The following is a 16,431-nucleotide window of genomic DNA, read 5'->3' on the forward strand; positions in this document are numbered from 1 at the left end:
AGTACCTTTTTTCTGGTCCTCCCTTCTACTCACTTTTCATTTCATTTCCATGCTGTATTCTGTAGAGTCTGTGCATGACCTTGCTATTTTGCCTTAATTATGTGCACTAGTTTTATGCAGTTTTCTGTTATTTTGGAGCAGGTGCCTTTTTCTCCTCCATGCTGCTAAGACGGCTGGACAGCCGACCCCGGCTTTTCTGTTGAGTAATTTCGACTTTTGCATCTTTTGTTATCCTTGGAATTTGTATTTTATAAAGCCATTCATTAGAATCCTGTAGCAATCTTATTAAAATCCATACCAACAGGATTTTCCCATGATTTTAGCCTCTAGTAGTATTCCTTCTTTCAGTTTACAGGAGTACAGCCATGGTAGTATTGCCTCAGGGCACTTACTGCAGTTCTCCTATCCAATTTCACCCTTTTTTCCTTACCTAGGTGGGAATTTCTCCCAGAGTAGTTTCTCTAGGAAGTTTGCAGCTCTGTCTCTGGTATACACCCACGCTCATATTTGAACATTATGGTCTGCTCTTCAGTCATCCAACTTTTCCAGGTGCTACTGCAGCTGTTCTTTAACATCTTTCAACCTATCCTTGACTTCCTGCAATTTCATCATCACAGTTTCATCCTCCACTACTCTTTTAAAATTCCCCATCTCCTCCTTTTCTTCCTCCAACTTTCCCTTTAAGGTCCTGTTTTCCGGGACCACACATGTACATTTCTCAGTGAATAAAAAAATGTGGTACAGCTTCCACGGGTTAAGTATTCAAACAGCTTTCTCTACAACTTCATCATACTGCATGACATGCAAATTACTTTAGCAACCTCATCAGCATTTAAAACTATCCATTTTAAAAACCTACTAAACTTTCTAAAACATTTTAAGAATATATTCAACAAACACAGCTTTCAGTCTTAATAACAATGCTTAACTCTGAACATTCTACACATCTGCCTAGTTTATTCACCAGTCTACTATATCTGGATAATTTAACAGAACATAAAATGGCCTCCTGGTCTTATATTTGAGGCAGTTCGTGTTTCATTATAGCTTCATTATAAGACTTAAATTCATAAGTATTTCCAGCTTTTGACTGCCACAGCTTTCATAGCCACACTATTTTCTTGCAACATGAATAACTGTAACAATTCTGTTAGCTGTACTTTTGGAAGTTTTGATGCATTTGTCTTCAACAAATATTTGCAATTTATTCTATAAATCTTACAGTCTTCCCTACAAACTAAGTATGGTAATACAATGGTTTAGAGTAGACAATTCATCAACCACTTCAGCTTCAGGGTGTAAATGCCTTTAGATTCTTACTTCATCGTCAACATGTAAAGCTGGTAGTCTTACATTTTCGTCAGTAGCATGATTTCTGCTTCTGATGCCTTCAACATTTTCTTTATCTGTCTTTAATTCTGTGCATCAGCAGTTCAACTTATGCAGGCTATCTACTTTTCAAAGTTTTGCCCATCAAAAGGTGAGCTGGGAAGAGGTGAATTTCCTGCAGTGGAGTATTTTTATTCTCTCCAGAACTGTAGGATGACATTTGTCACAGCTGCAATTTTTTTTTCAAGACAGTTAGGATAGCTTTATGCACTTGCCCACTGGACTGAACAGTTTAGACTGGGTATTGTATGCTTCAATCCCCACTCATGCATAGACTTTCTGAATTCCTGACATATACTGCAAGCCAGTGTTAGAAATTACAACAGATATCCCCTGTCCTGATGACCCTGTTATTGTTTTAGTCTGCCCTGATAATAGACATTAAACGTACTAATCATGCAAATGTGTTTTCAGTTTGATTACTTAAAGAAACTTGGAATAACAGCCCACACATATACGATGCACAGCTTCGCTGAACCAGAACAAATCTGCTTCAGTTGACCATTCTGCTCCATAGACTACATGGTATGCCAGCAAAGCCACAGTTGGCTCATCTAACACCCAGTGCAGCTCCCTTAGCTCCCTGGCACCCCTTAACTCTAACTTGAGGAGAAAAGGGCTTCTGCAGCCCTCACTATTAAGTGAGACCAAATAAATGATCTTTTCAAACCTGTAGCAAATGGCTTGCTAGAAGTGAGACCACACACAAAGCACTGAAGCAAGGGATCACTCCTGAAAAGAGAATCAGTACCAGAATTCATTTCCCTACTGGCACTCACAGTGACCTTCTGAATAGAATTTACAAGAATTCAAAGCCTGTTTTTAACCACAATCTCTTTACCACAGACATGCACTGAATTTCAAAACTATACACTTAAAAGCCCTACGTAAATGCTCTTAACTCAGTAATAAATGGTCTATTACCTCACAGGGTCACAGCTCTATGACTGGAGTATTGGAGTATACTTGAAACAAAACTGGCTTATTAGTGTTACATTACTTTAATACTGGAGCACCTGCAGCTAGTTTGAGCATTTGAAAACTTTTTTCCTCATCAAAAAAGAATTTCCAGGTGAGATTTTTTTCCAACAGCGTTTTGTAGTTGTATAATTATACAAGATATATTTGGTACCCACTTTGCATGCTACTGCATCATTCATAGAAATCACAGAAATACCAGATTGCCTTCTGACCTTTGCATTTACACAACTGCTCACATTTTCCCTGGATCAGGTCTTTAAACCCACTAATCCTAGAATATGACCATTGTACAGATTTTTACAACTGCTCTTATCTATCTTGAAACAATGGCACCTTAATCAATTCAGTATTAGTATCTTGCCATGCCTTTCTTGTTTCTAACTTTTAGTAATGCATCAATTCAGTTTAGCATATACTCAAAGCCTTCAGGTAATAGGGCAACAGCTTTCTGGAACACCTCTAGTGCTCATAATACAAAACAGTATATACAGAACAAGTAACTGCACAGTGGCAATATTAAGGGGGAGATTGCTTCATCCAACATTAACTTATAATCCTTGTCTTGCATCTAGCACTAAGAAAACAATTTCACATTCTTGAAACGTTTTCTACTGTAATCTACAAGGAATGCTCTCTCACAATTACTATCGTCAAACTCTTGAAATTCAAAACAAATGAGAAGCTTGTTTTTCTTTGCAACAATAATCAAAATACTGCCCAATCTGCTGGCTGCAATTGCCTCTTAATGAAACCAAGCATTCCATGTGCTTTGGTTCCTGTACAGCTTGAGCTCAAACTGCTGTAAGTAGCCCTCTTGGCACATGTGTCACTGGCTTTAGTTTTATATAACATTCTATTGGCAAGCTTCTTAGCCAGTGAAGAAGTCATGCAGGAATCCACTGCTATAGCTTTAGTACCTCAAATGTCTCTCTGATGGTCTCCAAATACAGTCTGCTTCCACAGTTATTATTTTTCCCATTCTTAGTTTCTTACTATCATGCAACCAAAATATTAGACACATTTTCTTAAGTGCCACTTCCTAGTTTTACACAGTACTCACATTTCAGCTATTCCTTACTTAATGGCATCAGCTGGTGGCCACAATAGGTTAAAAATGTGCACACAGCTCTCTAGTATTTTCTAGCATCAAACATTTAAAAAATCTAAAGCACTGCTTGAGAGGGCTAATGCTTTCAAAACATCAGCCCTCACGTAGTTCATTACCTGCAGAGTGTGTGTTGATTCTGGCTTTATTCACCTATGCAAAGTGAAAAACAACTTCAAGGCGATCCTTCAGGCATCTATCAGGGCTCCTCGGGTATGCAGTCCTAGCACCACCTTCTGATAACTGACATTAGCACCAGTGTCACTGCAGGGGCCTACAATACCTTCCCCCTTAAGTGAGCATTCTTCAATACACATGCACTATCACCAGCTTGCTAGGACCAACAACATAACCCCATAGCCATCCCTGCTGGACTTGCAAGGCAAACCTCTGCTTGCTTGGTGACAACAAATAGACCAAACCACAGACCTTCTACTCTCAGGATCTAACATCCAGCACTCAGTCCCATTCTGTCCCCTGTCAACTCTTCCAGCACCCAATCCGCTAAATGAACTCAGGTGATTTGGGATAGGGTACACTCCCTCTCTTGCTGATAAACTGCTAGCTAAAATATTACCTGATGAAATATCATCTGTACCCATTTTCAAATTTAAATTTCACGTTGCTGTTTAAATTCTCATTACTTTTTTCCAGTATGCACTCATTTCATTGATCCTTTGTATTTTTCAGATTCATACTATCAAATCTTTTTTTTTTTTTTTACTTTTTTTGTGACAGTAAACTGCTCTTTTAATAATTCTCTTCACACTATGTACATTTTAGGCACACCTGTGTTTTAACAAATTTTAGAGACTTGATCTTTTCTAGCTCAGATTCTGAAACAGGAAAAGCCTTCCTGTCACATTCACAGCTATACTTATTACAAGTCTTAAATACAATGATAGTCTGTTCTCCATTTTGGATTTGTACATGGATATCTTTCATTGCTGGTACTTGCACAATATATTGTGTTTTTATTTTTTGATTTTGCCAAACATATTTGCCTGTTCTAGCTTATACATCACTTTCTCTTTTTTTAATAATTTAATTTTAACACTAGCCTATCAATTTCACTTGCTGTGCATACATCCACAGTTTTTGACTGATTATGTTACAACCAAGTCCCTTGTTTTATCACAGAGTACCACAATCATTCTATCACTTATTAGAGAATCAAACAGACCACGGTGGTGCAGCGGTTAGCGCGGTCGCCTCACAGCAAGAGGATCTCCAGTTCGATTCTCGGCTGGAGCACCTTCTGTGTGGAGTCTGCATGTTCTCCCCACGGTCAAGTGATGTTTAAAGACATGCAGGTAGGTGCGTGAATGGGTGTGCCTTCTTTGAAGGTTGGGCATCCGGCTGGCACCTCGGCACAATAAAAATCCACTGCCAATCATTAGCGGACCAGAGTTCCGCTGTGGCGATCCCTAACCGGGAAAAGCCGAAAGACATTAGTTTTATCAGAGAATCAAACAGAACGCCAAATACACATTTCTTGACTTTATTCAACTCAGTAATAAAGGCATCTATAATCTTTGTTTAACAAGAGTGCAAATTCTTAAGCAAGTCTAATAAATATTTTTGTCTGGGTGAGGCAACAGTCACAGATTTTTCCCCCAAAAAAGCTACTTTGTCTTTCTTCAAGAAAAGTAATATGCATCTTCACAGCTTCGTTCTTAGTGACTTCTGCAAAAACAAAGACTTTCCAGCTAACTCACTTGCTGTCAAGAATGAAACAAACTTCTGAATCCACAGCTTCCATGTTATCGACAAAATCTTTTTCCCAGTACCAAATTGGGGGGGGGGGGGTGAACTGTAGCCAACCTTTATTTCCACTGAGAACTATATTTCTGTGGTACCAAATAAATTCTATTCAGAGCAAACACACTGCTTCACTTCTGCAAATTCATTTTTTCTGGTTCTGGTAAAGACTTGACACCGATACCATGTTGTGTCAGAAGGCTTCATAAAAACAGATAGAAAATCTAATTTTACTTCCATCAAGTCTAAAATGTCACAAATTTCACTCGAACATGTACACCATATAACATAAAATTACTGTGGCTTGTTAATTAGCATATAGAGTTGTAAACCCATATTTTACAGACCCAGCATTGCAGAATTCCAGAAGACGTTTGTCACAGTTAGCTGTAATGTATTTCTGAAAAGATTATGTTCAGTGAGATAATTTACCAGCTGTAAATGAATGCTTTTCTTGTACTTCAGCAAGTGGGCTTAATATTCTTAAAAGGCCAGTAGCTTTCAATCATTTGTGAGCTGCTGCTTTTCAATAAAGGTATTCTTCTTACTAGTTCCAGTTTGTTCTCTGGAGTAGCCAGGCAGCAAATGTTAAGTGATGACAATCCATGATCCTTCAGCTTTGACAGAAGCTTATGAAGTGGTTGAGCAGATAAAGGTTTGAAAAGGAAATGGTTAAGGATGATTTTAGTTGATAATGTAGATGCTCAAGTTTCTTATAAGACAGTAGGTAATGGCTGAAAATTAATCCTCATAATACATATCTAGGATGAGAGGATTTTCAAAGTGTTATTTTTGCTTCAACTAAGTCTAATGTTGAAGGTATTAAGTTTTTTTTTTGTCTTAAAACAGTTAGTTACATAACAGTTTTCGATTGTCTGGTTTGAAATTTGCACTTGTTGCATACTTCAACAGTTTTTCTTTTCTGTTCTTACCGCTGGTTCTGTGGCTAAAATGGATTTACATGCCATTGCATTTAACTAGTATTTCTTTTTTATTTCAATTCTCGCATGTCAGAATGTTGATTATGGTTTCATTAAAAAATCTCAATGATGAATTGATGAAAGCATCAGGTAAGATGCTGAAATAAAACCAAACTATGTGATTCAGTTCTCTTTCTTTTGTTTTTTTCAAGCTGCACAATCGCATCTGATTTAGTGGTCTCTACACAGATAGCATAGTCTAGCATTCCTCTAAAGACTCAATTTTCCTAAACATAAGATACATAAAAGATACACTGTCCAGCTTGTCCTAAGCCATATTAAACAAACTACCAGGGTGACCAGCAAGGAGGACACGTTTTGTGAGTTCCTTAGATGTCCAGTTACTTCACTCCTTCTTTATCCTGCAACATTTCACTAAAAACTTGGGGTTCTCCACATGAGATGGTAGAAAAACAAATGTATGGTCATCAACCTACATAAGGGGATGTGCTGATTCTTTCAGTCCTTTTCCTAAGGAATGCCCAAAGAATCTTCTACATCAGAAAATGAACAAAGCTAGCTAGATACTAACTGCTTGCAGTTGGAGGTTCTTTAAATGGCTGCAAAAGAGGCAAAGATCCTGCCTCTTGAGAAGCCTGCTCTGGCAGAGAATGAAACTCATGTGATAAATCTCTTATTGCTGTGGCATCCAACAAGGGAGAAACACTAGCTCTCTAACATTAAGTGGTATGCACTGTCTGTGACTGTCCTACCAACACTAGCCTATTCAATGTTAAATGAGCTAACAATGGGCATAATGCCTGTTAAGTGAGAGACTGAACTAATGACAAAGGGGCTGAAGTAATAACTGAAGAAGCCAATGACAAAGGGGCTGAAGTAATAACTAAAAGAAACCAACACTGTAACCCACGACAAGGGTAATGTAGGAAGAGAGAGAGAAAGAGAGAACTGTATTGGAGAAGGCAAAGTCAGAACGCTAAAGATAGCACAGAACCAGCAAAAGCCATCCAAGTCAAAGAAGGAGGGGTGTAGCATTGCCCCCACAATATGGTAGATCCTGGCAATGTGAAATCTGAGCACATGGGGTGGTATTCTGTCTTACAAATTGGAAAACCCATCTAAATGCTAGGACCAGGAGAGAAGTGAAAGCTCATATCTGATCCACATTAATGCCTTCAAAAGGTCAAGACAACAGGCATATGAATTGTACCTCTGTCCTGAAGCTTGTAAAAAAAAATGACACTGGCAAGCTCAGCATGATCAGCATCAACAACAGACAGACTGGAAGGGGACTACAAGATGCCCCTCATGCTGGTGTAAACACAGACAATGAAGGAGAAGTTGGACTGGAGGTCAAACTCATCACTACCTCTGAAGGATAAGCCTAGCAGGGTAGAGGTTTGGAGGTGGGGATTCTCCACTACTGTATATGGAGAAGAAGGAATTGGGAGTTTGATTTTAACCAGCACATTTAGATTCAATGGATGATAGTTCAACAATCTTGGTCAAGTTGAAGACTGAACAGACCTAAATGAATAAAGCTTCACGAAAGAACTTGGAAAAGACCCCCATGGCTGCTCAAAAATGCCACAAAAACAACAGAAGTTGCTGAAACTTTTCTTTGACTCAATGTATTGAGAAAAAGTTTGCAATTCCTGTCTTCACTTCTGTAAAGCAAGGGGTGGTGACTTGAATAACTCCTTGGAATTATGTGAATATGAGTGGATAATACGATTAAATGTGGACTGGAATCCTGGCTTAAACACAACAGTTAGTATAAAACCAGTTCTGAAGAAGAAACAAATTAGGTTGAAATAATAAAATCTTCTTATGTGTTTCTTTATATGTTTTAGATAACTTTTTAAATGATAGAATTTTTAAATGAAAAGATTTTTATAAATCTGTTTTTGTGCTTTTTATAAGTTTGCCTATGGGCCAAATCTTATTAATTAAATGGGGCATTTGATTGGGCTGTGTCACAGTGACGCTTTTATTTAAATGCTATGATGATACATTAGTCATTAAACACACTGAAGGGTTGTTACCCAAAAGCTTTGTGGATTATCTGGAATAAACTGCGTTTTCTACTTCGCTGCTTTGTGGAGTTTGTTCTACATTTCTATTGATGTAAACACAGACAAACTAAACAACAAATCTTATTAAAGGAGTTACATGAATAAACAATGTAGGTGGTCCAGCACATTTTAAAATTGCACCAGAAGGAATTTGGATATAGCCCTGGGGGGATCACAAAACACAGTGTTTACCATGGCTAAGGAAACCAATTCACTCAAATTTCAAAATATCTGTACCAGCACTTTGGCAGTCCACTGTATGATACTAAACACTGCTGGTATGGGGAAGCTTAAATTTATTAAAAAAACAAAAAGAACAAACAAAACCAAATTGAATGCCGACTATCTAAATAAGCACTGCTGTAATAATAATAAAGTTTAAGTGTAGTTTGGGACCTGGCAGGTTTTCAAACCAAGGGCTCTTCTATATCTATATATATATCTATATATATATATATATATATATATATATATATATATATATATATATATATATATATATATATAGATATATATATATATACACATACATATATATATATATATATATATATAGATATATATATATATATATACACATACATATATATATATATATATATATATATATATATATATATATATATATTTTTTTTTTTTTTTTTTTTTGACTAGGCATAAATGGTAATGTTCATTTGGATTCACCATCCTGACTTAAAACCATCTGAACAGCTGAAAGTATTATCAACCAATGTCTGCACCCATTAGTTACAGACATTTGACTATGTATACCGCAAATGTCCAACTGTGATTAAAAATGGCCACAGTAAAGCATTCCATCTTGCTTTACACAAATGTCACCAGTGCTGCAAAGCCTGGCTAAAAGCTAGTTAACACAGGATCAGCACCAGCACTCCAAACTTTTATTTTCAGTTACAGCGATCTGGTACCTCGGCAATTCACCTTCAAGGATCAAAGTAGCATCGCACAAAATCGCTCTTTATATGCTCATGCAAACAAGCAATCAATTAACCAATCACAGATCTAATTAGGTATTTATACCTCATTAAATACATTCCTGCATCAGTCAATATTCAAAGAGAGATCGCTTTATAAATCTAGCTAAAAAATAATATATATACACACACACACATATATATATATATATATATATATATACATATATATAAAATATATATAAAATATACTTTTATACAATTTAAACTTTTTTAAACTTAATAGAAAACTATATTATTATAAATATACTTCACATTATGTAGCTCACATTAAATATTTACTTCCTGATTTAAACCAACAGGTGACAACGTCTGATATTTAAAAATCAATTTAGCTTCCAATTCCAGTAACTTTCCTACACAGTCACCCCCTCTTGGTAAGAAAGTTTTAACAAAAACACAATAAAAGAATCCAAGGTCAACACCCCCATGTATTTCCTTTAAGTGCTTGGCTACGGGACTCAAGAGTTCCTATTTCTGACATCACCCAGATGTTCCAAAATACGGACCTTGACCCTACGTTTTGTCTGACCCACATACCACTTTGGCTTAGAGCAATTGCAACTTATAATGTATACAACATCAGCAGAATTACAGTTAAAGGAATCCTTTGCAATAAACTGTCTCCCATTAATTCTATTACCTGATAAATTCCTCACCCTTGAACATACACTACAACGGCCACAGGCAAACATGCCACAAAACAATCTACTCACATTCCTAGGTACATACACATAATTCAACACCTCCTTCAAATTCCTACTTCTTTTAAAGGAGAAAGTAATGTGCTTTGGGAACAAATGACCAATAATTTCATCCTCATTTATAATGTACAAAAACCTTTTCACAATATTCAATAGATTTTCAGAAAGGAGAAAACCTGGTAATAAAAAATATTTTTTCTTTACAATCAAACATTAGATTGTCCATCTTGAAGTATTCTTCTTTTACAAGCCCTCAGTGTCATGCACCCAATACACAAAACTTTGCACTCTGAATCAGTTCAACACTGCACCCCCTACTTCTTAACCTAGCCTCAACTTCATTCAGTTCCACTATTTTTCATTCATCACTAGTATGATCAAAAATCCTTTTAAACTCACCATATGGCTAATGCCCAGAATGCATGCTAGTAGCATTTAAAAAGTTATTTGCAGCTGTTTCCTTCCTGTAAGGTCTATATCTAATAGACGTCCCTTCAACAAACAGGGTTACATCCAATAAAGTAATACTTATGACTCACCTCATAAGAGAATTTTAAAGCATGACAGTTGCTATTTATATCTCAAAAAAACCTCACAAAATGTTTGGTTCGTGTTAAAGGCTGGTTAACCAGATCTTGATTAGTTCAAGGTATAAGCCACTGTCATCCACAGACAGCTGCTTCCCCAGCAATTACTGCCCCATTGTTGACTATGTACACCTCAGATATTTTACTGCAGAAAAAAATAAAGAATTAAGGACAGAAAAATATATTTCAAGTTTGCTTTACACAAACAAACAGTAGCAACAAGCTTTACAACTTATTTCATATAAATTCATGGCAGTCCTGCAAAGCCAGATGGTTAACTGAGCAAATAACCAGAAAGGAAGGTATTTTCATTCACAGTCTCTACATTTACCTAATAGTTATATCAAATTTGTTATGCATACCTCATCAGACCCAGATTAAAAATACTTTTCAGCCTCTTATTTCAAGAATCAGGGACAAAGCAAATAAACAAACAAATACATAAACTAAATAAGCCCAAAAGCAGGGAAGCTTTTTAAATATAGCTCTTTTATACTTAGCAAGTTGCTAGGGTAACCGTTTTTGCATTTCTGAAGCAAATAAAGTATGAAAAGTCAAACATCTGTCATTTATTGACTGCAAACCTCAGTGCTTTGTCAGAAAACTACAAATTTTATGAAGCAAAGACAAAAAATATGAAACACGACAGAAGTGTAGTTGGCTCAACTAGCAACCCACCCTGTCAGCTCTTCAGGTGAAGAGAGAAAAAATATAGCTACATAGTGAGTGGCTTATTACAGATCCATGTCCCCCTAGCTCTTCCATTCAAGAGCAAGAAACACAGATGTAACTTCTGCTGTCACACAACCAGGTGGCTAGATGCACAACAAGCCCCCTCCCCCACCCCACACCCACTCTTGCCCAGCCATTCAGGTCCCTTTCATTTCTGTGCCCTACCCCAAATTGTCCTATATTGCATTTGGGGTAGAATCTGAGTGCTGCAGTGCTCTGTGAGGGGTCTAAACTGTAGCAACTGTTTTCTATAGTGTAGAAAGTAGTTTGCTACAGCTTTTTTTAATTAAAACCTGAGCATTGTAACACTCCACTTAGGCAGGATATAAACTGTAGCAACTATTTTATACCCCACCTGCAAGCAGCATTATGGCGCTCTTGTACTAGTTAAAAAAAAATTCTTGTTATAAACTGTAGCAAACGTTTATACCCTGACTGCACACAGTGTTACAGTGCTCATGTTTTAGTTAAAAAAAAAAATGACAGAGATTTACTTTTAAACTGTAGCAAACAGATGCTACAGTTTAGACCAGACACTGAGTGCAACAATGCTCAGGTTTGTCCACAAATGCAATACCAGCTTTTAAGAGCCAGTATTGCATTAGAGCTTGGGATAGGCTAACTGCACCCCTTCACTTTGCACCTGAGGCAGTTGCCCCTCCTGCCCTGCGCTAGCTATACTACTTAGATGTGGTCATGGGCAGTCTGAGAAATCAGAAACTATTTCAACCTTGACTCACAAACAGTAGTCGGAGAATAAATATTCCAACTTACTTTATACAAATTCACTCTAGACCTGTAAAACCAAAATTTAAAATGAGCAAATGACAAAATGGTAAATTACTTTAATCCACAACCAGCCCTACCCCACTCCACCCCATCAGTGACTTCAATCCTCAATGATTTGCCAGAGCAAAAATATAAGGCAAAGCCAAGGATATTCTCTGAAATCAGAGACAAATTCAACATTGTTTCACACAAACAATGGTCAGAGAATACATCTTCCAATTTACAAATACACACTAGTCCTGTAAAGCCAGACTTTAAAATATGCAAGTGAAAAGAGGGTAAACTGCTTGCATCCCCCAGTGACTCTCCCTTATTTAATGATTTGCTAGAAAACCACAGATTGTTTTTGAAGCACAGACCAAAAACATGAGGTAAAGTCAAGGACACTTTGAAAATCAGCAAGAGTTTCATTCAACATTGCTTCACACAATCAGAAGCCTGAGATTAAACATTCTACCTTATTTCACAAACAAGCACAGTCAGATTTTAAACTGAGCAAACTGTTTCTATCCACATTCCCCACCCCCCACCCCACCCCTTATAAATTTCATTGTCATACCAGGCTGTTTTGTCAGGATTTTTTAAAAAGCTAATAAATCCTAAAACAATCTTTACAGGTACAAATCCAAAGCACAACAAACTGTTACAAAAACAAACAAAATATATTTAGTACTGTTAAGCACTTTCCTCCACACAGGACTTCATCAGAACCAAATGCAAACACCTACAACAGGTGAGGTTATACTCATTAAATCATTCAATTAAATATTTAAAGTGACAAAATAATTAAACATACACTCCATTTAAATACATTAATAGTAAAAATTACATTAATGGTAAATCTAACGTTAAGGAATCTCTATATGTAACAAAACTACTGATGGGAATACAAAATATTAGTTGACATTAGTGTTACATGAATATCATTATAACATTTCACCATGTCTTTTCAAACCAGGAACAACAGAAATATGGTAATTTAAACCAGGGTAGGACACAGCATCCAAGAGTATTTGCCACACTAATTCTTAGTATTCTAAGAAACTTCCACAGTGACCACCCCAAGGGTCAAAGGGGACAAACTCCAACATATCAAATATAAATTTTATAAACCCTTTACAAGTAAAAGGTGTGTCGATACAGGGCATTATTTTTACAGTTTTTCTCAGTGTCATAATTATGATTGTCCATTCTTTTGTTTAATGCCATCTCAGTCTTCCCTATATAGAAACAAAAGAAAGTGGAACAAATATACAACTCTCTTACTCTTGCAAGTATTACAGTCGATAATATGTAACCCACTGGAAAATCTCAACTTTATCACATCCAAATAATAAAATTTACAGGAACCACATTTAGTGCTGCCCTTCTATGGTCTTGGTGACACCATTATTGTACCTCTCTCTCTACGCTCTTTTTCTAATAGGTTCTTTAAAATGCTCCCTGTTTTGTATAGAAATATAGGTCTTCACCAATAACTGTGAAGTGTGGATCACAGACCCTTATTAAAAAGCATTGGAGAATTTTTTTCAATCTCTCTCTTGTTCTTGTGCTATATTCTAAGACCAAACCCTTGTTAAAAATGCTACTGTTATATTCTATTGTATCCTGGATCATTTCTTTATTGTTCAATTCAGGGGTCCCAATCCTTATGTTCCGTTTATTGGTGGGCAATTGACTACCAAGTAAGGGCTTAAGATGTAATTCTCTTCTTTTTACTTCTAGCACACCTAAGATTTTTTTTTCTCCTAGGATAATCTCTTTGTAGGAACATATCCATTAGCAATAATCCTTCCGTTAAAAAAAATTGCATTCTCAGTAATCATCCTACACAGTACTGTCCTTAACTAAGACCTTCTTCAGTTTTGGAGGGTGATGACTTTCAAAATATAAGTAAGAGTCAGTGAAGGTTGATTTCCTAAAAATGTTGAATGCAAATTTTCCAATACTTTTGCAAATACAAACACCTAAAAAACTAACCTTATCACTAGAAACAGAAGTAATTTTTCTAAAAAAGTGTACTATTGTTGACACAATTTAAAAATTGATTGAACAACTCAGATGGATTTCCCTTCCATGAAAAAAACATGTCCTCTAAGTAAAGCATACTAAAACTAAAAAAATTCATTACTAAAGAACTTTTTTCCCAGGTTAACATAACCTAAATTTGCAAATATAGGGGCACAGGCTGCACCCATTGCAACACCCATAATTTGCTTGTAAAATTCACCTGCAAAAAATATGAAATTATTATCCAGAACTAGCTCAGTACAAGTTGAAATAATCTGAATGTCTTAATTCATTAAAATCAAACTCAATAAGTGTCTCATTAAAATATTCAAGCCCTTCATTTTGTGGAATACGAGTAAATAAGTTGACTACATCTATAGTTAAAAATTCAACGTCCTCATGATACATTTGTTCATTAATTCTAATTAAAAAATCCCAAGAATCCTTAACGATACGATTAACTTTTCCAAAGGCTGGTTTCAAAACCCTTTGACATATATAGGCATGGGGTAGGTTTTTGAACAAAGTGGCCACGGTAAGCCTAAATGGTGGGTTACTTATATTTCTGTGAACCTTTGGAATACCAAACATACTCTGGATAACAGGATGTTTCTGAACTAAAAAGTTGAGTACATTTTAGTAATCATACCTTGACTAAGCCAGTCTTATAAAACTAAAGCAGTTTTCCTACAACATATATTCACCTCATGTCTAGACACTGCAGAATATGTAGTTTCATATCCTAATATTTTACTCATAATGCATGAATAGTCTTTTGAATCAAATAAAACCATTCCTACAATCTTTGTCAGGCTTCATTATCCAAATAGACCTATCACCAATTAACTCCTGTAACAACTGCCTTTCCCTAGGAGTAATGTTTTTCCATCTGGGGGGGGGGGGGTAAAGTAATGACTAGCTGAATTATGTAAACCCTTGAACACTCTTGATTCGATGGCCTGGACAATAGGATGGGGGGGGTAAAAAAATACTTTTCCTCACAAAACTAGTACTTGTAATATCATTATAACCTCCCTCTCCAAAATGAATGGCCAAGTTAAATTTCCTAATAAATAGTATTTTTAATTCAATAATGGTATCCAGAATGTTAAAATACTTAATGGGAATGAAAGTAAATCCTTTTTCAATGTTAAAATATTTAATGGGAATGAAAGTAAATCCTTTTTCAAATAAAGAAGAAAATTCATAGTGTATGTCAAAATGGCTATAGTTAAAAATTTTAAAGCCATTATACATTTGCGCCCAAACATTCTCATTTAAAGCCATTATAATGTTTATATCTTAACATTCCCTTCACCTATAGAACCATGGGATAAATTCAATAATTCCTCTCCTTTATTGTTCCTATATTTTATTCCAGTGTTTTTCCCCTCTCCTTTTTATTGTAGTACCTACCTTTTGGAACCCCATTCCCCTTCAAAGTTGAAGGTCCATTCAAGTTTTGGCCTCGATATGCTAACCGTTTGGACCTCCAGAGAGGGGAATATTCTAGATGGTCAGAGTGAAATTCAGTACCTTCTGAATCTGATCTAAACGGATGGGGGCGGTTCATTAGTCATGTTTTCATCCTCCAGTGGGTGCTCACAATATTCACCATTCCCAGGTTCAGTATAGTAATCTACAGGACATCCCTTAGGGAGGTGTATGCTGAATTACTCCTGTATTCTTTCAGGTCCCTGCTAATTTTACCTTTCCTCTCTTTTTGACATCTCACACTGTTTATCAACTTTAACAAAAATAGCATCATATTTAAACTTCAGGGCATCAAACAGGTGCAAAAGAATTTTTTGATAAAAAATATTTGTTTCTTCCATTAACTTAAAAATATTACTGTCATTGTACTTGTAAATAACTTGCAAGAGCTCAAACCCGTGTATCAAAGATATCCCAAAGTTCATTATAAAAAACAGATCTAAACAACACCCCATTCAGAAACTTGCATTCTCCGACACCTTGGGGTATAATATTTAGCTTCAAACATTCCCTAAAATATTCATTTTCAATTTGCATGTTCCATAACTTGAAAATCTTCTTTCTCTAATTTGCAGATATTCTCCTCCAAAGAGGAAACCTGCTCTTGTGGTCTGAAAAAGTTTGTTTATTCAACTAGAACAAAGTGTTGAATGTTCTTTAACAGATACTGTTAAAGTTTGTTTTGTTCCAAATGATCCAAATGGAATTAGGACACAAACTGATATTATAGATTTCACTTGTCCTGTGGTTCAGAATAATAACCATTTACAAGAATGGTTCACCAAATCCTGTTGGTCTACAGACAGTAAACCAGAACTTTTTTGATTCGTGCCAGTACAGATTGTTTTAGGATTTATTCGTTTCATAT

General features: G+C 36.1%; 1 protein-coding gene across 1 annotated transcript in view; it reads right to left on the reverse strand.

The window, feature by feature from the left end:
- RAP1GDS1 (Rap1 GTPase-GDP dissociation stimulator 1) overlaps positions 1-16,431 on the reverse strand; it is a 1,654,780-nt gene that overhangs the window by 1,266,746 nt on the left and 371,603 nt on the right. Inside the window, exon 4 of the mRNA XM_044067200.1 lies at positions 5,081-5,100. Coding sequence (XP_043923135.1) covers positions 5,081-5,100 — 20 coding nt within the window. The remainder of the gene's footprint in view (positions 1-5,080; positions 5,101-16,431) is intronic.

The sequence above is a fragment of the Protopterus annectens genome, chromosome 3.part1, assembly GCF_019279795.1.
Source record: "Protopterus annectens isolate FY-2018-M chromosome 3.part1, PAN1.0, whole genome shotgun sequence".
NCBI classification, from domain to species: Eukaryota; Metazoa; Chordata; order Ceratodontiformes; family Protopteridae; genus Protopterus; species Protopterus annectens.